The sequence below is a fragment of the Brienomyrus brachyistius genome, chromosome 22 (genome assembly GCF_023856365.1).
Source record: "Brienomyrus brachyistius isolate T26 chromosome 22, BBRACH_0.4, whole genome shotgun sequence".
Lineage (NCBI taxonomy): Eukaryota > Metazoa > Chordata > Actinopteri > Osteoglossiformes > Mormyridae > Brienomyrus > Brienomyrus brachyistius.
Genome location: NC_064554.1, coordinates 16,648,438 through 16,673,104, shown reverse-complemented (window position 1 = coordinate 16,673,104; position 24,667 = coordinate 16,648,438). Strand labels below are relative to the sequence as shown.

The 24,667-nt window shown below is 49.2% G+C and overlaps 1 protein-coding gene across 1 annotated transcript in view; it reads left to right on the top strand.

Annotated features, from left to right (window-relative positions):
• LOC125717546 (potassium channel subfamily T member 2) overlaps positions 1-21,951 on the top strand; it is a 36,767-nt gene extending 14,816 nt beyond the window's left edge. The window contains exons 7-30 of the mRNA XM_048990605.1: positions 433-507; positions 718-801; positions 1,200-1,294; positions 2,481-2,661; positions 5,666-5,830; positions 6,205-6,341; positions 6,780-6,843; positions 7,425-7,533; positions 12,030-12,138; positions 12,231-12,287; positions 13,263-13,415; positions 13,675-13,925; positions 14,000-14,330; positions 15,353-15,458; positions 15,642-15,814; positions 16,110-16,181; positions 17,097-17,231; positions 17,622-17,733; positions 18,328-18,429; positions 19,146-19,229; positions 19,822-19,950; positions 20,166-20,502; positions 21,104-21,188; positions 21,426-21,951. Coding sequence (XP_048846562.1) covers positions 433-507; positions 718-801; positions 1,200-1,294; positions 2,481-2,661; positions 5,666-5,830; positions 6,205-6,341; positions 6,780-6,843; positions 7,425-7,533; positions 12,030-12,138; positions 12,231-12,287; positions 13,263-13,415; positions 13,675-13,925; positions 14,000-14,330; positions 15,353-15,458; positions 15,642-15,814; positions 16,110-16,181; positions 17,097-17,231; positions 17,622-17,733; positions 18,328-18,429; positions 19,146-19,229; positions 19,822-19,950; positions 20,166-20,502; positions 21,104-21,188; positions 21,426-21,543 — 3,264 coding nt within the window. The 3' untranslated portion in view covers positions 21,544-21,951. The remainder of the gene's footprint in view (positions 1-432; positions 508-717; positions 802-1,199; positions 1,295-2,480; positions 2,662-5,665; positions 5,831-6,204; positions 6,342-6,779; positions 6,844-7,424; positions 7,534-12,029; positions 12,139-12,230; positions 12,288-13,262; positions 13,416-13,674; positions 13,926-13,999; positions 14,331-15,352; positions 15,459-15,641; positions 15,815-16,109; positions 16,182-17,096; positions 17,232-17,621; positions 17,734-18,327; positions 18,430-19,145; positions 19,230-19,821; positions 19,951-20,165; positions 20,503-21,103; positions 21,189-21,425) is intronic.
• The last annotated feature ends 2,716 nt before the right edge of the window (positions 21,952-24,667 follow it).

The window sequence follows — 24,667 nt, the reverse complement described above, 5'->3', positions numbered from 1 at the left end:
TTGGGAGCTTCTTCTGTCCTGTGCTCCCTTTGAAGTTTGCAATTGCTCTCGGTCATCAGGGAGTGTGACGGGCAGCCAGTCTTTGGGGTAAAACCTCATTGATTTTTTGCAGAAAATGCATAAGCATCTGTCCGCCCAGGAAACTCAGTCATACATCAGCCGTGCCCAGTCCGCCTCGCCCCGCAAACGACAGGAGTGGATGAATAATCACGACGACAGTCAAGCCGTGAGATTTATCGAACCTACTACGTCTAAGTTGTCTTCTATAACAAGACTGCTTCGTAGCCTCGATCACGCTCATGCGCTCCTGGTCCAGATGCGTGTTTGGTACACCGCCTCCAGATTCTCCAGGATATAGATGAGGTTGGCTGACCCCCCCCTTCCCCCTACTCTGTGACCTTTAACTGCCTCTTGCCCCACTTGTGTTTCCAGGGCAACGTGTGGGAGCAGGTGCTGCGGGTCCCGTTCGTCCTGGAGATGATCAGCGCTGTTCCGTTTGTCATCACGGTGAGCTACACTCTGGCCGTCCACGATGAAGCGGCACTCGCCAAACGTGGAACAGACACATGAGTGTTACAGTAAATGCGCGCACCTTAACGCGGTAAATACGCATCGATAGAGTGCAATTATGGGCTGTCCTTGCTCCTAGCTGCTGTTTTCCATCGGGAATCTCATCTCTTCATCCATCACTGACTCCCACATTCCCCCTGTCCGTAGGTGTGTCTGCCCTCCCTCAGAAATCTGTTCATCCCCGTGTTCCTGAACTGCTGGCTCGCCAAGCACGCCCTGGAGAACATGATTGTGAGCAGAACCCAAACACACCCGTATTGAACCTCCTCAAGCTCCCCACTTCATAATATCCAGCCCCCCCCCCCCCCCGATCCAATTATAGCCTCATTCATTTATCTCCTAACTCATCTGGATCTCTCTCTTTGCCTGGCCCCTCCCTGTTCACCTGCTCCCTTCATTGAGATTCTCCAAACCACCACCCCTCCCCCCCCGCCCCAGTCTGCCCTGTGCCCCCCCCCCCCATCATTGTGGACAGATTTCCTCCACTTCTCTAATGAATGCAGATGGGTATTTGAGCCTCTTCTCTTCAACAAACAATTTATTGTTCCTCCATTTATTCTTCCATTTCTTGCTCTCTTTCTATCTCTCTTTCCCCCCCTCCTTTCGCTCTTTCTTTCTCTCCCTTTCAGAATGACCTCCACAGGGCCATCCAGCGTACGCACTCAGCCATGTTCAACCAGGTCCTCATCCTGGTCTCCACGCTGGTCTGCCTCATGTTTACCTGGTGTGTTTCTGGGGGGGGTTAAAGGTCATTCAGATGTGTACTTCCTCTGTCAGGGGTGCATGCGAACCTTCTAATATAGGCTCCCACAGACTTTTCCTGCCCTTAGAAGTTTCCATGGTATAAAAATAGAGGGGATCTATTTCAGACACTTCGTTTTTTTTTTTGTGTAGCCTTAAGCTTCCTTTCAGTGGGCAATGAAAGATTGGTGGGGGTCAAGTTGGAGGGGGTGGGGAGATGAAAGGGAGGGAGTCCCCTGTTTTGTGTGAAAAAAACATATTCAACGCCCCAGGAGAGCCACGGGGTGGAGGGGTGGGCGGACCAGAGATAAGACTCCTGACCTTTTCACATCTGACAGTGCTGTTCGACTCAGTCCAGACCTTTCCGGAACACAAACACACACACGGCATATTCAGATTGTATGCAAATACGCTCATGGGCGCACACACTGTGTCATGGGTACGTGCTCCAATGCACACGGAAGCGCGCTAATCGGCCTATCCATGCATCCCTATTCATACACTGGAAAATTCCAGCCTGCTGGAAAGCACACTTAATAACGGAAAAGCAGACTCCCGCGTGTGCGTGTCAGTGTGCCCGTGTGCGTGTCATGCATAGTCAAACACCAACACAGACAAATTCAAATTAGTTTTGACGAAATATGGATGCACTCCATGTACCCACTCATGTAAGTATGCAAATATCTATCTGTGGTTCCCAACCCAGTTAGCATTCCACTGATTAACAAATTTAACTTAAAACCATTTGGGGGACATTTGTAAAAGTCTGAGATGAAGCCCTTCACAGTGATTAACAGAGAAAAATTGAAATAACAGGAATCAGTTTTGGGAGAAATGAACAATTACACTCGGAGCCCTAAAAACATCGATTGGAAGGTACTTCAGAGACGTCGTGTATGTAGAAAGTGCTTTTGCAAATGGCGCACGAAAAGATGGCAGCAGCTGAGAGTTCATGTGACCCAGTGGTCATGTAATCATGTGACCCAGATCCGTGGAAGCTGGGCTTAGGACAGGGGTTAGGCTGAGGCAGATGTAGGTAGTCTTGCCAGCCTTTATGCTGCCCATAGAGACCAACACCAGCATGAAGTTTGATTAACACCAAGATTATCTGAACGCATTGCTTCCACATCTCTCACACTCAAAGCTCTCCATCTCAAAAACACTCACAGCATCTGCGGAATCCAGCACCTGGAGCGAGCAGGGAACAACTTGACCCTGTTCGACTCGCTCTACTTCTGTGTGGTCACCTTCTCCACGGTGGGCTTTGGTGACGTCACGCCGAAGATCTGGCCCTCCAAGCTGCTGGTGGTCATCATGATCTGCGTGGCGCTCATCGTCCTGCCCATCCAGGTGGGCTCATTTCTGGCGCCCGGCTTGCTAAATAAAAAAAAAATGGTTACTGCTTAATTCCTGACAGATACTTTAGTCCTGTTTACAAACAGGTCTGGGTTAAGAAACACAGATTTGGGGTTAAGGATCTGGGGGGGAGGGTATTCCACAAAGCAAGATTTCTCAGTTAGCTGGGTTAACTTAAGCTAGAAATCATGATTATCCAATAGGAATGCTCCTTAGCTAAACTGTTATTAGACAGTCATAACTTCTAACTTAAGTTAAACCAGCTAAATGAGATATCTTGCTTTGTTGAACACCCACCCCGGTCTTTGGCACCTGTTATTGTTTGATCCGGCAACGTTTCTCGGTGTTTTGTTGTATGGCTCAGTGGGTTGGGATGCTGTACCTGTGATTGGAAGGGTGCTGGTTCAAATCCTCCAGTTGGCAGTGTGATCAAGGCCCTTAGCTCCTGTGTGCCCCAGGGACTGGCTCATCCTGCCTTCTCAATCATACATCTCTTTGGAAAAAGGCATCTTCTAAATTAATACCAATGTCCTTAGGGTGTGTGTAGAGAGCATTACCTCTCTTATTCAGTCATTGACCATCAAGTTTAATTTTGCAGAGCTTGATGAATATTTAAGGTAGAATATTTTAACTGTGGAATGTAGCAGATATGAATACTTTTGCCATGACTGTGCAATAATGAACGTTATTGAGCATGTAGATGCTGAGGGCCATATGGATCCTGAATCTCAAACCCTGCCCCCCCCCCCCCACCCCACTCTAGATCATCCTCACTTGCCGTCCACTTACCACATCTCTTACCGTCCCATCAGTCCAAGCACTACCAGAGCTCTGGCACCCCCTCTGCCCTCCCCCAAGTCGATTTATCTGACCCGGATCCCACTAAGCGGTGTTTCGTTTTTTAAATAGAAGCCACCCCACACCCCCACCACAGGGGCCGTATTTGAGCCGCAAAGGAAGTGCCACCTGGATGATGCAGGATGACCCCCCCCCCCAATCCAGCTCCCTGACTTTCATCTGGAAATGCCTCTGACATTTACTTCACCCCCCCACCCTCCACCTCATCCTGTCTGAAATCATTACAGCCCACAGAACATTTTATCTCACCCCGAACAGTGTCGGTCACCGCAACCCCAAACAGCCACTGAATACCCCCCCTCTATTCTACAATGACAAGTAAAGAGTGCCCCCCCCACTCGCCCCTTACTCTCTGTCTATTCTCACTCTCAGTTCCTGTTCGATTTCGCATGTTTTTTTGTTTTTTTTTTTTTGCTTGCGGGACATTGATGTATCATAGTACTATAATTACAGGAAAATGTTTACACGCTTAACTTAATGGTGACAGTTATTAATAGTCACATATGGTAGGTTGTAAACACTCAGAAGTGCTAAAATTAATAAAGGAGAACTGTTGTCTGTTATTGCTAAATATGAAATACTTGCACTAAGTATTGAAATGTTTCCGTCCATCCATTTTCTAGCTGTTAATCCTGATCAGGGGGGCATGAGGGCCTGGGGGCATGAGGGCCTGGGGGCATGAGGGCCTGGGGGCATGAGGACCTGGGGGCATGGGGGCATGAGGGCCTGGGGGCATGAGGGCCTGGGGGCATGGGGGCATGAGGGCCTGGGGGCATGAGGGCCTGGGGGCATGAGGGCCTGGGGGCATGGGGACCTAAGTGCATGGGGCCTGGGGCCTGGAGCCTATCCCAGACAGCATAGGGCAGAGGGCAGGGGCACGCCCTGGATGGGATGTTAATCTGGCTAATAATAGCTGACTAGGCACATACACACACACACACACACACACAATAGGGAATTTAGAGGCACTAACTAACATAACTGCATGTCTTTAAAAACACACACACACACGGCATGAGGGGAACATGCAAGCAGAGTCAGGATTCAAACCCACAACCCTTCAGGTGTGCAGCAGCTGTGCTACCTACTGTGATGCCCCTATTAAAACATTTCAACATTTAAATCAAATTTACAGGTAATAATAACTGAATAATTTAGTAACGGGTATCCGTTTCCCTCCGGATATGATTGCTGATTAGTAACTTTCCGTTAAAAAGGCTTATAGTTTGAGAAAAATACTAATCATAGAGTCCCTGTGATTTTGCTCTCTCCTTCAGTTAATAGACTTTTATTGGCATTGTAATTTACAATAAACAGATAGCAGTAATTACATAATGACGCAGGTAAATGAAATAGCAGGGAATTACGCATCCGTCCTAATAGAACAGGCCGTCAGTATAAATCTTAATGCTGCTTCAGTACATGCTTCATCCTTATATAACAGTGATTCTTTCCCACCCCCTGTTCTCTCTCTCTGTCTCCCCTCCCCCCTCTGACTTTACCTTTATCCCTGTTTGTTCCCTTCTTCCTCTCCCTTTATCTCTCTCTCCATCCCCACCCTTGTATGTCTCTCACGATTTCCTTCTCTCTCTCTCTCTCTCTCTCTCTCACTTCTCCTTGTCTGATTCACACTTTTTCATGGTTGGTTTTTCTCTCCCTCTCTCTCTGCCCTTCCCCCATCTGTCTCTTTTTCCCCATCCACCTCTCTTTCTCTCCTTCCCTTTTCTGTCCCTTTCTTGCTCCTTCCCCTGTCTGTCTGCTTCTCCTACCCCTGTCTGTCTTTCTCAATCCTTCCATGTCTGTCTGTTTATCTTTCTCTCTTTCCCCTGTCTGTCTGTCTCTCCCTCTCCTTTCCTGTCTCTCTCTCTCCTCTTCCCCTCTGTCTCTCTCTCACTGTCCTCCCCCTGTCTGTCTGTCTGTCTCTCCCTCTCCTTTCCTGTCTCTCTCTCTCTCCTCTTCCCCTCTGTCTCTCTCTCACTGTCCTCCCCCTGTCTGTCTGTCTGTCTCTCCCTCTCCTTTCCTGTCTCTCTCTCTCTCCTCTTCCCCTCTGTCTCTCTCTCTCCATCTCCCTCCCCTTCCTTCCTCCGTCTGTCTCCCTCCTTCTCCCATCTGTCCCCACATCTCTCCGCCCCCTCCCCAGTTCGAGCAGCTGGCCTTCCTCTGGATGGAGCGACAGAAGTCAGGCGGTAACTACAGCCGGTACCGGGCGCAGACGGAGAAACACGTGGTGCTGTGTGTCAGCTGCCTGAAGATTGACCTCCTCATGGACTTCCTCAATGAGTTCTATGCCCACCCCCGGCTGCAGGTCTGTCCCCACAGCGACAGCAAGCCCAGACGCTTCGCTCGTGAGTTTTGACAGCTGTAGCGAGGCAGGTTTCTTCTAGAAAAACATCTCTCTTTGGTTTATGTGTAAATCTCAGTAATTAGTGTCTGAATTCATATCCAAATCCTGCCTCAGCCAAACAACTGAGATGAAGCTGAATGGAAGCAGACAGATGCAGGTAGATGAAGGGTTACTGATCTATATGCCCTTTTATGGAAGGTTGTGGGTTTGAATCCCATGTTCAGAAAAGTAATCATACTACTGTTAAGCCCCAGAGCAAGACCCTTGACCCAGCTGCCTCCAGGCTGCTGGATGTTAGCTGGTCTTGCATTCTAATTCCAAGCATTCCTGACCAGGACTACTACGTGGTGATCCTGTGCCCAGCCGAGATGGACGTCCAGGTGCGTCGGGTCCTGCACATCCCACTCTGGGCACAGAGGGTCATATACCTGCAGGGCTCTGCCCTCAAGGACCAGGATCTGATGAGGGCCAAGTGAGTAGCCCCTTCTAAAGCCCAGGCTCCTTCTGGGTGGGCATCCAAAACATTTTGAGTTTCCCAAATACAAAGTACACGTTTATAAAATGTATAAAATATCCACTCCTGGACCCTGTTCTCTGGGCCCCAATAGTCAGAAATCAGATCTGATGGTCTGATGTTTTTTATTATTATTATTTTGTTTATTTCCACTGACGTAACTTTTTTCCCACTCTACTTATCTCCCTAACCCTCCCTCTAACCTGAAAACTCCTCACTCTCATCCACTAACCACACTTCTCTGGCTTCTCATCTTTTTCACCATGGACTAACCTGGCCTCTCCTGTTTTTACTTCTCTCCTTCGTTAATCCATTTAACTCCACCCCCACTGTCCTCCTGTGACCCCGCCCCTTCCTGCCATGGCCCCTCCTCTCTCCTCCCGCTATTGGCCGAAGGATGGACGATGCGGAGGCCTGCTTTATCCTCAGCAACCGATTTGAAGTGGACCGCATCGCCGCTGTAGGTGGCCCGAGTCTCCTTTCTCTGTTTATTTCCTTTCCTTTCTTCACCTTTTTGTTTCTCTGAGGATGATCCTGCCCTCCCCCCCCCCCCCCCCCCCCCACTTTGTAGTCCTTCTGTCTCGTCGCACCCTTGGGATGAAAAGGTCAGATAATTACAGCTGGTACCAGGAGCCTTACTAGACATAAAGCTCTACTGGCACACATGACCCCCAACCCTGATTACACATTTTGCTGGGCCACATGCCCCAGGTAAAGGGGTCTAGCGGCGGCCATGGCTAAGCACAGAGTAGAAATGTGCAACTTTTGTAGCTGTTTGAATTTGATTGGTGCTAAAGTTACTGACGTGGTTTGATTGCAGCCAATGACACTGAGACATCAGCTGCAACAGGAGCCAATGGGCTTGATTACAGCTGGGACCAAAAATATTGACTTTGGGTGTGAATAGACCCAATGGCTTTGAATTCAATGGCAGCTGTAGGCATCGAGCGTTACTATGACGACGTTTAGCAGTTACGGAGGCTGCGACTGGAGCTAATTACACCGGCTGTGATTTATCTCACCCCTTTGTTGACTTTGTAGGATCATCAGACCATCCTGAGGGCCTGGGCAGTGAAGGACTTCGCTCCCAACTGCCCCCTGTACATCCAGATCCTCAAACCCGAGAACAAATTCCACGTGAAGTTTGCAGGTCAGAGAGCGAGGGGAATCGTAAAAGCACGTGCATGTCTGTCCTCGTCCATGTGAGGATGATGTGTGCCTGGAGTCTCCTTGGTGTGGGTGTGATCCCCTCTGAGAAGGTTTCTTGATGGACACAATGAAATAAATGCTACCCTGTTGGATTGTCATCGTTTCATGTTCATCATCCAATCACAATCCAGGCAGCCCTCTGAACCGTCCCATCCCTCTATTCCACGTGGACGCAGAGGCAATTCTATTTTTTTAAGATTCTGGGCATAAGAGGGGTTATCAGTCATAAAAAGGGGCTAACCTTATCATTAGCCGCCAATAATATGTTTTGAATCGGTGAGTGACAGGGGAGGGGGGCCAATCACCTTTCAGCTGGGGCCAGTGTCCCTGTGGACCCGCCCTTATATACATCCCAATATGTACATTATTTAGTGGCGAAGGGTGGATTATGGTGCGTCGTCATTGAAACCGATCTGTTGTGTTTGGGGGGGGGGGCATGAGGAGGTGGATGATGGGGTTTTCTGTGATGAATCTCCCCTCATAGGACACCTCATGTGAATGAGGGAGGGGTGGGGTTGGCACTCACCCTGCCGGACACATCTGCTCTCTTTGCCGCCTGCATTGGTGGGGGCCCCTTCCTTCCCACCGAGGAGGCAGTGCCATCACCACAGGGCTGTTCAAATGACCCCCCCCCCCCCACCCCCCCACTTTCAGATCCTACTGTTATCCGTCCATCTGACGGTCAGGCTTTGGTGCCGCCGTCAGCCGGTCATCAGTGAGAGAAACCAGCCGTCCAGTCCGCCATGAATTCCACCCCAGGCTGGGATGAAAGGCAGGATGCATATTTACACCCCCACTTTGCTTATTTCCTGTTCGGCTCTGGCATTTCCGAAAGGCCGGAAAGCTGCATGCGGAACTGCTCCGGAATTCACCTGGGATGAGCAGCGGGTTTGGGCATGGTCCGCACGTGACCGGGGGGGGGAATGTTATATTTGGCAAATTACCTAGCGTGGGGTGCTTCACAGTCAAAAAACATAAATGACAGCTAGCCGGGTATTAAAAATGAATAATACTAGTCACTACTACAAAAACAATACAAACCAATAATGGATGCCATGGGAACAAATTTGGAAGGCCGGCCCCATTGGGGATGGACTCTGGAGAGGATGGTGATGAACCTGCAGAACATCATGGATGACTGCCCATCACCTCTAGGGGGCGCTCTCTTAGATCTATCTGTCTATCTATCTATCTATCTCATAAACAAGGGTAACTAAATGGTTCGTTAGCTATGACATCTATGTACAATCAGGTTCAGCTTCCTTATGGGGCTTGCTGCTCTGGTCCAGGCATAACTGGTGCTGGCGGGGTTCCCAGTATACAGTCTGGGATCTCCCCCTCCTCCCCAGCTTAACGGTTTTCCACTCTGTTACCCATCACCACTGGCCGGCAAGTGGGACGGTGTCAATAGACACTCGCTTGTACAAAAGCTGCTTGCGTGTTTTAATTAGTGCCGCTTGGCTAACGAGGGCGGTGTAATTAATCCTCACCAGAGAGATCACAGGACGGCATGCTCACACAACACGCCCACATCTTCTCGTGGAGGAAAGAAATTATGTGCTTAGTTTGGGAGGGAGTGAGGCCTAATTATCTTGGCTAACATGCCCCGCTTTGTGGGGGGGCTGAAATTGTGTCTTTGATGTGACAATGAGTTGAGTAATGTAAGCGTTTGCACGTCCACCCCGGCCCCCTCTCTCCTGTTTTGTTGCCGAGATCGTCTACGCAAATATGAATAAAAGAAATTAAAATCAAGGACTCCCAGGAGGCTCGAAGATGCTCTTTCAAAGTCCCCAGGTTTACAGGATTAATTGGCCAATAGTTTATTGCCAGGCAGGGATCAGATTCTGTTCACCAGTGTGACCAGTGAGATGGGTCCACGGCAGGGTCATGTGACCAACACATTCCCTTCAGTCAACGTCTCCTGTTCAGTCACATGAACGGTTTTCTCTGGGCCCCCAGAAATATTCGCAGACCCTGACACCCCTCCACACACATTTTGTTCCTCTTCAGTCCCCTCTTCTTCCTGCAGTCTTGTGTCTTCCCGTTCGCCATCCTTGACAAAGTTTCACACAGTGTCCACTAGCGTAACTGCCCTGGCTGGTACCATGTCCTTGCCTGCCTATCCTGACGGCCATGCTGCTCCACCAATGGGGTGACAAGATCTCATTGGCTAAAAGGAGAGTGCGCCTGACAGAATGAGCCTCAGAATTCCCTTTATTGGCCAGGTACACCTGCATGTACTTGGAATTTGTCCTGCCAGCACTGGGGCAATCGTTGGAGGCATTGCGATTAGCTGGGTGTGAGATGATCGTAGACGCATCAGTTTGTCGAAAGCCTGGAAACTGAGATGAGAACGATATAAATCAGGCGGTGCACCCACCATACGGGCTACATACTGCCGCTGGTGGTGAACAGATGTGTTTTCCTCACGCGCCGTAATGAAACCCTCCTGTGTGCGAGCGCGTGTGTCGTCAAGCAAGCAGATTAAGGATCTGTTGATCATCCTCTCGCTCAGTCAATGACATCATTATCAGCATCCTTTCTCCAAGCCCCTAAAACGTTTCCTGTCAGCACTGGCAGCTCGGTGTACTCACTGGCATCCTGGAATAAAAGCAGTGCAGACTGTACCAGTGCTCTGCTCTCCTCTCTCTGTGCCTCACCCTTCCTCTCTGTCTAATAAGTGTGTGCATGTGGCAGACAAAAGAGGTGAAGGCCAATTGCTCCAACCTAAAAATAGCAGGCTGATCCTATCAGCACACACATATATCATGTCTTAGTGACCATCAGGGGAAGCTGAAGCAGTCTTGGGGATGACCTGAAGCTCCCATACTGGTCCTCGGTCTTCTCTGTGAGGCGATAGGTCTGACGGCCCCCGGCCCCACCTCCTCCCAGGATGCCCTGAGGTCTCCTTCGGTATCCGTACCATCGCTAGACCACAAAAACAAGCAATAGCTATTTCTTGAACACTCAACGACGCACCTGCAGGCTTCTGAGCATGTTTATCACCGGGAAAGTGCTAAAACTGTTTGGCTAATTAGAAAGGAGATTGTAGATTGTGCAGTGGTTAGCACTGCTGCCTCACACCTCTGGGACCCGGGTTCGAGTCTCCGCCTGAGTCACATGTGTGTGGAGTTTGCATGTTCTCCCCATGTCGTCGTGGGGTTTCCTCCGGGTACTCCGGTTTCCCCCCCACAGTCCAAAAACATGCTGAGGCTGATTGGAGTTACTAAATTGCCCGTAGGTGTGTATGTGAGAGTGCATGGTGTGTGTGTGTGCCCTGCAATGGGCTGGCCCCCTATCCTGGGTTGTTCCCTGCCTCGTGCCCATTGCTTCCGGGATAGGCTCCGGACCCCCCGCGACCCAGTAGGATAAGCGGTTTGGAAAATGGATGGATGGATGGATGGATTGTAGATTGTAATCTGAATACATGTAGCAAGTCTTTCCCTCCAGGTGAAGATACTTCTAGAACGTGTGGGTCTGTATACCCACCCTGTCCATATAGAAATTTCATCTCTTCGGCCTTGTCAGAAATTGCATCTCTACTTTACCGGCCATTATCTGAGCATGTCTGATTCCCATCTACGGTAATTTCCTGTGAGACTGAGCACCGCTTCATTCAGACCAATCCGGGGTAAGCACGAGCTGGTCTGTGTCCCCCTAATTTGCCAGGCCAGGTACCATTCTCTTAGTGCTTCGCTGCTGTCGCCCGCTGCCTGCGTTTTGCAGCTGTGTAAATGTCAGATACATGTTATGCAATCGTTTGATACTGCCTGAGTAGCCTGGAATGGTCACGTGCTGTTTGATTACAGTCTGAAAGGGGGGCTGCTTGACTGACGGACAGTGCTGTGAACATGACAAATCTAACACTTGACTCATAAATTAGCCTGTTTTTACTGTTTGTGTCTCTCTTGTGTGCTGCCCATTGTAATTCCAAGAGACTGAGTGATTAAATAACTACACAAAGCGAACCCTTGATGCTAACAACATTAGCATGAGAATGGAATACTAATATAGACCATCTAGCATGCTTTTATTGAAAAAACTGCAAAAAAAATGGTAAAACAAAATATACCTTTGAGTAATGTGACTCTAGCACTGCAGATGAAGAGACATCAAGTCAGAATTATCCAGGGGCCTGTATCACAAAGTCAGATTTCTTGGTTAGCTGGATAACTTGCCGGATATAAGGTACCCCATTTTAAATGGACCTTATCTTGATTCACTTACATTTAGCCCAGACTCCCGTAAATCTGACAAGTTATTCGGCTAAGAAAGAAATCCTGCTTTGTGATACAGACCCCAGGCATGTCAGTGTCCGCAGTACACAACACAGGGAGCGTAAACGCAGCTTTGGCGCGCCTGTGCCGCAGTGTGACATTATCCATGCTGGCATGTGTGTGCACGTCTCACTCTTGAGTTCCCTGTTTGCGTCTGCAGATCATGTGGTCTGCGAGGAGGAGTTCAAGTACGCCATGTTGGCCCTCAACTGTGTCTGTCCCGCCACCTCAACCCTCATCACCCTCCTGATCCACTCCTCGAGGGGACAGTGAGTACATATGCACATGTATCATCAGGACTCACTGGCAGTGAAAAGAAAAAAATTAACTCCCATCAACTTTTTACCTGCTCTCTTCCCAGAACAGTGCCTCCGGAGGCTTGGAGGCAGAATGCAGGTGCCTTCCAGCCCCTAAGCAGGTGGGTTGGTGCCTTTGCAGAGAGGTGTCAGATCTGATGAGCGTGCAGCCTGTAAATCACTCCATGTTCTCTAAACGCCCTTAATGTTATACTTTCTGCTGATTGAATATGTAACAGTCATATTGGCTTCTTGCTTTGTTTAGAAGATGTTTTGTAGCTCCTGCTCCAATACTGCTTACACTTGTATCTGGGCATTCCCAGGAAACTCAACCTAGCCGCCCTTGTGGCTAGCTGATTCCTTGACAGTTTTTTGTCTGTGCTATATGCCTCAATTGTATGTCACTTTGGAAAAAAAGTGAATAAAATACTACTAATACTAAAAAATACTAAAATACTAAAATACTACTAAATGAAATATCTGTAAATGTAAATTTAAATCCCAGGCTTTTCTGGGGCAAAGAAAATCAAACTGGTGGCTGATTGCCCTTTGTAGTTGGAGTTTAGTGGGATGCCTGGTCTGATAGAAGCTTGAGTATGTGTCAAGACCACTACATTTTGAGGCGACGGAGCTCATTAGTGTGTCGCATCACATGTCTAAGAGCCGCGATAACGAAGCTGACCCAGATAGCCGATGTGTGACGGCTGTCTCATCATTTAATGGTCCTTCTGTTCCTCGGCAGTCGTCTGTCTTCTCCTTTATCATGGAGAACGAGAGGCCCCGCCTCTTTTAAGGCTTTCTATTTCCAACTTAAGGTGGAGCATTGACCCATAGCTGCCATGTGCTCACTGCTTTCCAGTGGTAACTGTACCAAGCGCAAGGCCCGGCCTATTCTCCCACGAGCAGTGCTGGTGTTTTCCATAAAATTCTGGCCTGATATTTTATTACTGATCACAGTCTGAAAAAGATGACAGATGGTTTTAAAAGGTTACCACGAACACGAGCCACTAATCGTCGACTCCAGAGATGCCACAGGAAATTGACATTTTCTCTTGACATTTTCTCTCCCATTACCAATTTGTCATCGGGCGTGCCAGGGAGGGCGTGGCCGGCTCCGCTGACCAATGGCAGCGCACCTACCGGCGCTGCTCGGCCAATGAGGTCCACCACATCCGCCTGGAGGAGAGCAAGTTTTTTGGGGAGTACCAGGGAAAGAGCTTCACCTTTACGTCCTTCCATGTGCACAAGAAGTGAGGCTGACCTTCTGCGTAGACCTGCAGACACACACGCTGCCTTTTGTGTTTGTGTAAACTTCTCGAATTATTGTTCTCTGTAAATTCGGTTAATATTCTTATAATGCCCCGTATCCATGACTGCTACTATTTAGTGAATGTTTTTTGGATGTATTCTGAGAGGAAGAAATTCTTCCTGTTTACATGTGTTGCACTGTGGAAGCTTCTGGAAACTGGAGATTGGCTCCTGAGTGACCGTCCGTTCTGCGTGCTGTAGGTATGGGGTGTGTCTGATCGGCGTGCGTCGTCTGGACACGGCCAACATCCTGTTGAATCCAGGCCCCTGTCACATCATGGCCGCCTCCGACACCTGCTTCTACATCAACATCTCCAAGGAGGAGAACTCGGCCTTTGTGCGGGGGCAGCGCGAGTCTCTGCTGGGCCCTGCAGGGGGCGCTCCAGGGGCCCCTCACACCATCTACCACGGGTTGACACGCCTGCCCGTTCACAGCATCATCGCCAGCATGGGTGGGTGACATCGCCGACACCCGTCGACAAGCTGCTGCGGTTACACACTGCCTGACATGCTCACACTCTTTTAGGTACGGTCGCCATCGACTTGCAGGACTCCAGCGACAGCAGCGACGGGGCCGGGGGCGGGACCAAGGGTTCGCAGGGCCCAGAGAGCGGGGGTGTGGCCGAGAGGGGCTGTGACTCCAGCACGGAGAAGGGGAACACCCTGAGCCTCCCCATATCGGTGGACTCCGCCCCACCAAGACGACACAGCATCGCCCCCGTCCTGGACCTGGGGGAAGTCAACGGCCCCACCTTTGACCTGCTGGGGGACCAATCGGAGGACGAAGCAGGAGAGGATGGCGAGGAGGGTGGGAAGGCCGCCAACTCTCCCAGTCCTTGGTGGGGAGGACACTGCGAGTGAGTGCCTGCTAGAGGGCGCTGTGGTTATGTGTGGTTTGTGGGAATATGAGAACATGTGCTGCGAAAGGACACCACCAGGTGGCGCTGTTGCGACTGGGGTTGAGTTTGCGTTCGTTTCCTCCAGGTACTCCCGTTTCCTCACAAGGTCCAAAAGCATGCAGCTAAGTTACTGGGCTTCTCTAAATGGTGGGTGTGTGTGCTTGCTGGTACTGGCATCCTGGCCCAGGCACCTCCTGCTTTGTGCCCTGTGCTTCCTGGGATAGGCTGCAGGAGATCCTGAGTCAATACATTAGTTTGATAGAAGTCATAGATTGATTGATGTGAATATCTATATGAAGCTTCTGTGAATGAATATACCGTTCTGGAAAACAATAAAAGAGCACCATATATTTTTTTTTAAAATCTGGCAGAAGGCTACGTTGAGCAGCAGGCTGCTTCCAGGTTCAAAGTATCTAAGACAGCAGCACACAAGAATAAGGTGAAGCAGGAGACACTGGGAACGACCAGAAGCTAGTCAGGTATGGGGCAGAAGCAACATTCTGACGGCAGAGGTGACTGTTAACTTATCTGACAGTAGATGACCTCAAGTGACCTTCAAAAGGAATGGGAAACATGAAGTGCATGTGTGATGTGCAGTGATAGGACTGTTCATATCAGGCTCCTAGACGTTGAAATTCCATAAAGCAAGGAAGAAGCCCTTCATTAATGAGAAACATAGAAGAACTAGGCTACAGTTTGCAAAAAATATACATTATTCACAGACACACAACCCTAAATTGAGAAACGAGTGAAACAAAAAATTGTGCTGTGGTCTCTTAATTTTTTTCCAGAGCTGTATTTGTGTGTTAATTTTAGACAGGGGCGGTAGTTCCGGTCCAAAGAGAAAAGGTTGATGACTCAAAATTCTCAGTTGTTAGTTGAAACAAAATCTTGGTCTGGACTTTTACTCTCTGGACCTGAACTACCCACCACTTGAGATAGAGCTGTTTGGCTGACCCTCTACCCCCTACGCCTGCCAGGTGGGTGAAGGGGTACCCCTTGAACTCGCCGTACATTGGCAGCTCCCCCACCCTCTGCCATCTCCTCCAGGAGAAGGTGTCCTTCTGCTGTCTCCGGTTGGACAAGGTGAGAGACTGCACTCCCCCCACCCTTATCACATGACCTCTTGCTGGATTGTCTCCCATAATCCTAGGCTCCGCATCCCAAGTACATCCATGCTTGCCTGGCCAATCCCTGCCTCTCCTCGAATTATTGATACCCCGCTTGTCCAATGGCTTTCTTCCCTTGTCCCTTTTGCCCGCCCCTTAGGCATGCCACCACGTGCCCTACGAGGACGCCCGCGCATACGGCTTCAGGAACAAGCTGATCATCGTGTCGGCCGAGAGGGCGGGAAACGGCCTCTACAACTTCATCGTGCCCCTGCGGGCGTACTACCGACCCAAGAAGGAGCTCAACCCCATCGTGCTGCTCCTGGAGAGCCCGTGAGTCACCGTACCGAATCCTAGAAAGGTAGCTGCAAATAGCGATGTCGTTCCGGGAAAGTGTTATCGAGTTCAAGCAGCTTAATTGAATGAAGGGGATTCATTATTGGGTACGAACTGTGTTTCCGGTAGCTTCTATGGATAACTGAGGATCTATCAAACTGCCAGTGGTGTTTTGAGTGGCTTTCAGCCAAGCAAGAGAACGATCCACAAATACGCATTTCCTCCAGCTTCATTCCGGGCCGCGGCGGTATTCCATATCTGACCCTACCCCCCACTATCCCCCCCCCCCCAGACCCGAGGCTGACTTCTTGGAGGCCATCTGCTGGTTCCCCATGGTATTCTACTCCGTTGGATCCATCGACAAGTAAGAGTCGGTGGGGGTCCCCCCAACCCCCCCACCCCCCCCTCGCCGCGCCGCGCCGTATCCATGGGGGCTAAATTTAGCACATCTCGTCTGTGGCGTCTTGTTACACGTAATATAATGATATTCATTACAGTAATAATGAAAATTGTCAAAATCATATTGCAGGGACAAAAAAAATGAAAACTTGCTGATATTACTGGCGTCATGTTTCATCTAATGTAATAAAAAAAACGCCCCCCCTTGCTGATGTTTCCCATTTCATAGGAAACCGCAGCTGGTGGCAGTTGTTTCATGTCATTCACGCTCATTTTGTTTAATATCGACAAGGAACAGCAACACATGACATACTGCTCTCTGCGCTTGGTGACTCTCCAGCTGTGTTTGCTGCTGCAGCTGCCGCTGCGTTAATCGCATTTCCCTGCCAAAGGGACCGTTTGTCTCGTTCCTGTTGGCAGGTTGGACACAGTCCTGCGCCTGGCTGCTTCTCGCGTATTTTCGCTCTCCTTTCTCCGTTTCAGCTCATATTTTCCCAAGGCTGGGCTGACTTTCCCTCCTGCCTCGGCGGAGATTTACAAGCGACTTTTTCAGCAGGTTCAGCCTCAGGAACCACATTTTTTCGTTGGTCATTAACTCACGACCCAAAGTATTCTGAGAAAAATGAAAAAGAGAAGGACGAAAGATCCGAGAAATATGCTTATAGTCTGTAATATAAAACGTGAAATTTTCCAACTGGGGGGGTGCTGGTGGTGAATTTTTTTATAAACCTCGCACCCCATGACTCCCCGAAAATCCCACGGTCCAGTTTCGAGTCGAGACCCGAGTTCTAAGGCACATCTACAGCCCGCTGTAAGTGCGAGCAGAGCGGGGAATCCCTGCCTTTACTGTGACCTGTGCCTTTGGCTCGTGCCTCCCCAGCCTGGACAGCCTGCTCCGCTGCGGCGTGACCTTCGCAGACACCATGGTGGTGGTGGACAAGGAGAGCTCCATGATCGCCGAGGAGGACTACATGGCCGACGCTAAGACCATTGTCAACGTGCAGACTCTCTTCAGGTGAGCGTCCTGCCGGCTCTGAGGACGGACGATTCCCGTTAACGCCTGCTGTGCTCCTCTTTGTTTTTTTTTTCTTCTAAATTTTTTACTAAATTTATGTCAAAGAAAAGTGGCTTATTTTATCCTTACTCAATAAATGCATTGTGACATGAAGGGTGTATTTCCTCAATATACATCTATGGTTAGTGATGGGAGAGGTGGGGCTTCCCAGCCATTGGTGGGCAGCATTATTGTGCCCTGTCAATCATTGCTTGTTTATCCAATGGGAATCACTCTGAAGTCAGTTGACTGATACAACATACTATAAAAATGTAATACTCCAGTTTTGATGAGCTTTTCTGACCTTCAATGTACATGGGGCATCTCCACCCTCCCAACCTGCATCTCCAGGCTGTTCCCAGCACTCAGCATCATCACGGAGCTCACCCACCCTGCCAATATGCGCTTCATGCAGTTCAGGGTGAAGGACCACTACTCTCTAACACTGTCCAGGCTGGAGAAGGTGAGTGCTGTGGGAGGAGAGAGGCAGTGTCTTCATCTGCTATTCCCGTGATCAGAAGATTGTTGGTTCAAATCCATTTGTCACATGAGTGATTTCATCACCGGGCCCTTGAGCAAGGCCCTTAAACCTAATCGCACGAGGGACTGTATAACTTTGCTTTCTCATTTTGCTAGATAAATAACATGTAAATAATAGGAGTGCCTACCTCAGGATGAGTTAATATTAACCAGGGCTGGATATAGGGCATCACATAGAATGCATATCTTAATATTAAAGGAGATGTGATAAAAGATGGATGGCGATACCTGTAAATAACACCTTAAGCTAAGTCTTCTGTCCAAAGGCTCGCTCTCCTCTCTCCAGTGGCTTCTTCCACACATTACACAGAATGTTCTGGATCATTCCAGCTCCCCTCCGCTCTTTACCGACTTTTACATGGTGATACTCACCTGGTATGAAAGCTACCCTGCAGAATGATAGAGCGCATCTCAGGCAGAAAGATTTGCAAAGACTCATTAAATCGTATCTACTGTCCCTGCCCTGGCTTGTCCGTTCTTTTATGACGGTGATGATTTCCCCCCCCCCCCCCCGCAGAAGGAGAGGGAAAAAGGCTCCAATCTGGTTTTCATGTTCCGCCTGCCCTTTGCTGCAGGGAAGGTCTTCAGCGTCAGCATGCTGGATACGTTACTGTACCAGGTAAATCTGACCCTTGACCCCTCTCCCAGTGCATTCTGGGACCTGATACCTTCAGATGTGGGTTTATGGGTATGTCCGAAATTGCATATTTACACAGTAGGAAATGAATTTCATCAGAAGTCTACTACTCGACCTTTAATGCAGTATGTACTGCATGCATGAATGAGAGCAGTATACATGGATTAGGTCTCCATCTTGCAAAGTATCTGACCCGGATGTTTTCCATTGATAAAACTTGACCCCCTGCAAAAGTTATAAACTGCTAAAAAACTATCAACAAATAAAAGCACATTCGAGTCAACTTATGTAACAGGGTGTTGTTTTCTAATTAAATTTGTACAAATGTTTCCATGCAATCAACATTCTTTATCTCTGACTGCAGCTCAAGTGTCCTTGTGGGATAGTGTAACGTCCATCGGTTGCACATTTTTAAATTACACAGAATATAGTACGTTATCCGGGTAACGTTCCCTTACAGTCTCGACCATACTCAGGATTCGGACATACTTCTCATGTAGCATACTATATTTCACCTACTAAATAGCAAACCAGTATGCAATATATGCACTCTATGTGATTAAGTGTGCTGAAACAATTGTACAGTATCCTGCTTGGTGTATGCAGTATTGCACCGCTTAAGTGCAGTTAGCATTTTAAATTCTGGTTCTGGGCCTGTTGCCTCAGTTGGCCTGTCTGTTCCTGCTTGTTTGTCCCAGTCTTTTGTGAAGGACTACATGATCTCCATCACCAGGCTGTTTCTGGGGCTGGATTCTACTCCGGGTTCTGGGTTCCTGTGTGCTGTGAGTATGATCCATCTGGCTTGTCCCCTCGCTTCAACATGCATTCTAATAATATCCTGCCTGCGTCATTCAGGAACACACACACCAAGATGTTTGAAAATGCCTTCCTGAGGAACACACACATACTCTGTGGATGTCCACTGCTCAGGTACACACACATACATCATCTGGGCGAGTTTCCAAAACTCACTCAGGCCACAGGGTATGTTTTCGAGAAATTTAACAAAACTTATTTTTTAGATTGCATGAGGACTGAGTGAGTTTTAGTTTCCAGTACTGTAACGATAAAAAAATGGACTGAGTGAGATTTGAAAATGTGCTCGTCATATGTCATATGATCCCTACACTCACTCGGCATATGGCACGATGTCACCGAGGTGGACATGCAGCAGTAGCTAAGCTGCCAGTGATGTTCCCTTGAAAGGAAGGGTCAGTGATGATGTAAGAAGAGTCAGTGATGATGTAAGAAGGGTCAGTGATGATGTAAGAAGGGTGATGGCAGCCTGGACGTGACATGGCTGACAGGGAGGGTGACTAGTGAGGATGATGCTGCTGATGAAGAGAAGGAGGGTCAGCCGGTTGTGTCTGACAGATGAAGATCACGGAGGAAGATCTGTGGATCCGCACTTTTGGCCGGCTCTACCAGAAGCTGTGCTCGTCCACCGGAGACATCCCCATCGGCATCTACAGGACTGAGGCACGGACACTGCCTGTGTCAGAGGTACGCGCACTCACTGACTGTCAGTCATCTATGCCAGTGTTTTCCAGTCCAGTATAATCATGTGGTACTTCCTGTCCCTCAGTTCCAGCTGTCAATCATGTGGTACTTCCTGTCCCTCAATCCCAGCTGTGAATCATGTAGGCATTTCCTGTCCCTCAGTCCCAACTGTCAATAGTAGGCACTTTGTATCACTGTAGGTTGACCTTGTCTCTCAGTCCCAGGTGTCCATCAGTGTGGAGGACTGTGAGGACACCCGCGAGGGCCGCGAGCCCCTGCTGTGCCGGGTCGGCCCCCACTGTAACTCCACCTCCTCTGAGACACCCTCCGCATCCTCCTCCGAGCACCCGCTGCTTCGCCGCAAGAGCATGCAGTGGGCGCGACGCCTGAGCCGCAAGGGGGGCCGGGGCCCAGCCGGGGCCAAGGGGCCAGGCAGCGCCGCTGAGCGCATCAGCCAGCAGCGGCTCACGCTGTTCCGCCGCTCTGAGCGGCAAGAGCTCAACGCCCTGGTGCGCACGCGCATGAAGCACCTTGGCCTGTCCCCGTCTGGATACAGTGAGTCTGCGCGCTTGTGCATGCATGTGCCTGTAGATAGAAGCCACTGGGATCATGAATATGAGCATTTCTGCAGCTGGCTGTTGTCACACTATATCAACCCTCCTATGCCAGCCTCTTTGCTGCCCCCAAGAGGATCCTCAGGGCTCTGATGAAAAGCTCTCACTGGGTTATTTCAGATTCACTTCTGACTGTTGTCTGCTGAAGTATTTGTTGTGTTACTTGTTGATTGTGTTTGGAACGTGTTCGTATGAATGTCCATTAAACAGGCATGCCCTCACGCTAAAAATATTGCAAAACCACGTGCTCCTGTTTCTCAAATATATTACACATTGTACGGTCATATACTCTTTTCTTGCTCTTTCCAGACTAGTAGATTTATTATTGACCTGTAGATAGTGTGACTCTTCCCCAGAGGTGGCGATTTCAGTCACTTTGTAACTGTGACTCTTTATTCTCAACTGGTTGGTTGAAAGTAAATCATGGTCTGGACCTTTCTGGACCTGAAATTGCCACCTCTGCTCTTCCCTTTGTTGCGCTTCCTGCATCAGAGGTTTTGCTTCCTGTGTCAGACGTTCTGCTTCCTGTGTCATACCCTCAGATGGAATGACGGACCAGTGCAACACGTTGTCCTACATCCTTATCAACCCCTCGCCAGACACTCGCCTGGAGCTTCATGACGTTGTGTGAGTAAATGTCTTGGCCCTGGTACGGCCCCAGCGGAGTGCCATCACCTCAGCCATGCTACCGAAATAAGAAGGGGCATACTCAGGGACACTAACCCCAGCTGAAAGCCCATTGGCCCCCAGAGTGCCCCCTCCCCTGTCACTCACCAATTCGAAACCTATCATTGGTTATTGATAAGGTCGGCTCCTCTGTTCTTCCGCCCTGGAAGTAACCTCCTCCCCCTTTTCAACTGGCAGGTACCTGATCCGGCCCGACCCGCTTTCCCAGGTGCCGGGCCGAGGTGCTCCCCAGAATGCTGGCTCCGGACGCTGTGATGGGCACAGGTTCCACACACGGGGCAGTACGCACCTGTAGGCCGGGGAGTGTGGAGTGAGAGGAACGGACGAGGCTGAGGGGACCAGGAGGGGGCGCTCTCACGGAGGGAGGAAAATCGGCAGAGGAGAGGAAGAGGAAAGCTGCACTTTTAATCTTTTCTGCACCAAATACGAAATCCTGCCTTTATGTATGTATTTTGGGGACTTTCACGGAAAACGGAGGCTTCTGCTGCCTGCTGTTATTTTCTCTCCTCACTGAGAGACTCTCATTTTCAGCCGAGTCGCTAAACACTTACATGTATGCCGAGCTCCAGCCACTGCTGCTGCTGATGTCTATACCGCCAACCCCCCCACCCCCACCCCCCCATAGACACTCAAGGCGGGGGTTCATAGCCTATTTACCCCAACGGACCTTCAGAGGAATATACACCCCACGAAAATCAGCTGACTGTGTCACCCCTCCCTGCCCGTGCTGCTACACCTGAGACCATGCTCATTTACCCCTGTCTGTGCCCCCCCCCCTTTTCCACTACATCCACTCAGTACCCCCGCCCCCCCCCCACCCTCACTCCTCTGACCTCTGTTCAGAGGGAGGCTGGCCCGTGTGGAGTAAGCGAAAAGGGTGAGGGGATGTGAGGCTGTGGGTTAGGGGGGGGCCGGGTGGGTTACCTGAGTTTGCTTGGCTGCTCTGTTGTACTCGATCGTAACAGTGCGACCAACTTCAGCTAATAAAAGGAGATCAATATCCAGATGGGACACTGTTCTGTATTTCTTGCTTAAGAGGTTCAGTTCAGTGCCTTGTTGTGTGCCAGGTGTTTAACTACCCCTTACCTAACTGAAATGGTCTATTCCAGGTGATTATTTGACAAACTCTCTCTCATACATTTTAATCTTGTTTGTTTGCTTACCCAATGACCAGACAAAATCTGGTCTGGAGTTGCTTGGTCTGTGTTTACTTACTGAGAGCCTAAATCGCCTCCACCTTACAGTAGTCCATAACCCGTCCACTTTACTGGACTCGCAAAACAATGTCACTTTTTTTGGTGACTGGTACCGCATCCATTTTATCTGCCCAATGGCATCGCTGAAATCGTATACTCCGTTTTATCTGCCCAATGGCATCGCTGAAATCGTATACTCCGTTTTATCTGCCCAATGGCATCGCTGAAATCGTATACTCCGTTTTATCTGCCCAATGGCATCGCTGAAATCGTATACTCCGTTTTATCTGCCCAATGGCATCGCTGAAATCGTATACTCTGTTTTATATGCCCCTCGTGGCCTTGCATGCACACACTTCAAATGGCTGTTATACCTCCATGTCCTTTTCTGCTTCCCCAGGCTGACATGCTGTTTGATACACTCCCCTGTCTTTCATTACAACATTAGATGGCAAATCGCCCATTGATCACGCACCATTAATTATATACAGTTTCAAACAGCCAAAGACTCATTTCAGAGCAGACTAGGCTTCTCACATTCGATAGTAGTTAATTACTTTTAAATGACTAGTGACTAATCCCAAATCACTCCGGGCACAGTCTGTACATCACTCTGGATAAAATCGTTAGCGAAATAAATAAAATGTAACTGCCTCAGACTCCCAAAGTTCCCACAAATCTTAGACCCAAAACATGGACTTTACACTCTGCACTTGCACAACAAAACTATTATTATTTGCCGGTTATTTTTATAGGCTACCTTTCAGTGTCTTTCTGATAGTAAATGCAGTAAGGGATTCATACTCGGTTAATTCTCATCATTGCGGTAATAAAATGTGAGATCTCTGAGAGGAAAGACGTCCCAGTGAATGTACTGAATGAAACCTGTTTCTTTTGTGATAATTCTCGATAGAATTGCTAGTAACCTGGGTTTCTATCACATTTTTCCCAGGACAGGGCACTATGGAACGCTTAAGATCCTTTCACAAGTGAAGGTGTGTCCCGTTTCAATGTTTCCACTCACCATGAAACAGCAAAAGTCTCCAGGCATGTTTGTCTTGGCGGAGACTTCAGATCACAGCAGATTGCTTTTAGATCACAGCAGATTGCTTTTAGATCACAGGTTGACCGGCAGACACTTTAACTCCTACCTGCTTTTATTTTCTCTCCTCACTGAGCGACTCTCGTTTTTAGCCGAGTCGCTGAACACTTACATGTATGCCGAGCGCCAGCCACTGCTGGCTGATGTCTATACCGCCAACCCCCCCATAGACACTCGAGGCGGAGGTTCGTGGCTTATTTACCCTGACGGACCTACGTGCTGCTACACCTGAGACCATGCTCATTTACCCCTGTCTGTGCCCCCCCCCCCTTTTCCACTACATCCACTCAGTACCCCCCATCCCCCCACCCTCACTCCTCTGACCTCTGTTCAGAGGGAGGCTGGCCCGTGTGGACTAAGCGAAAAGGGCGAGGGGATGTGAGGCTGTGGGTTAGGGGGGGCCGGGTGGGTTACCTGAGTTCGCTTGGCTGCTCTGTTGTCCTCGATCGTAACAGTGCGACCAACTAATAAAAGAAAATCGAATCTATTTTTTTTCAATTTTATTTGTATTTTTTCTATTTGTTTTCACAACGTTACATTGTCTCAAAGTGCTTGACATCATCCCTGCCCAAAGCCCCTAGTGAGCGAGCCAGAGGCGACAATGGCAAAGAGAAACTCCCTAGAAGGAAGAGGACCCAGACTCTAAGGGGGAGCCTGATAGAGGAGAGGAAGGAACGGTCGTCATGCGGGTAACAGCGATATCAATATCAAGATGGGACGCTGTTCTTTGTTACCTAATTTAGAGGTTATGGTTCAGCGCCTGGTGTTTAAACACCCCTTTCCTACCTGAAATGGTCTCTTCCAGGTGGTTATTTGACAAACTCTCTCTTTTCCATTTTAATCTGGTTTGTTTGCTTAACCAACGGCCAGGTAGACCTGTATAGGACCAGGTGTTGGGTGTGTTCCATCTGGCACCCCCTCAAAGAAGTGTGCCAGTTCACCACTGTATTGTAATGCCTGTTAATAGGCGCATATAAGGACGCCCTGGATGGAGCATATACATGGGCGGGGCCACAGGGACACTGGCCTCAGGTAAAAGCTGATTGGCCAGCTCCCCTGTCACTCACCAATTCCAAACATATCATTGGTTAATGATAAGGTTGGCTCCTCTGTATAAATTA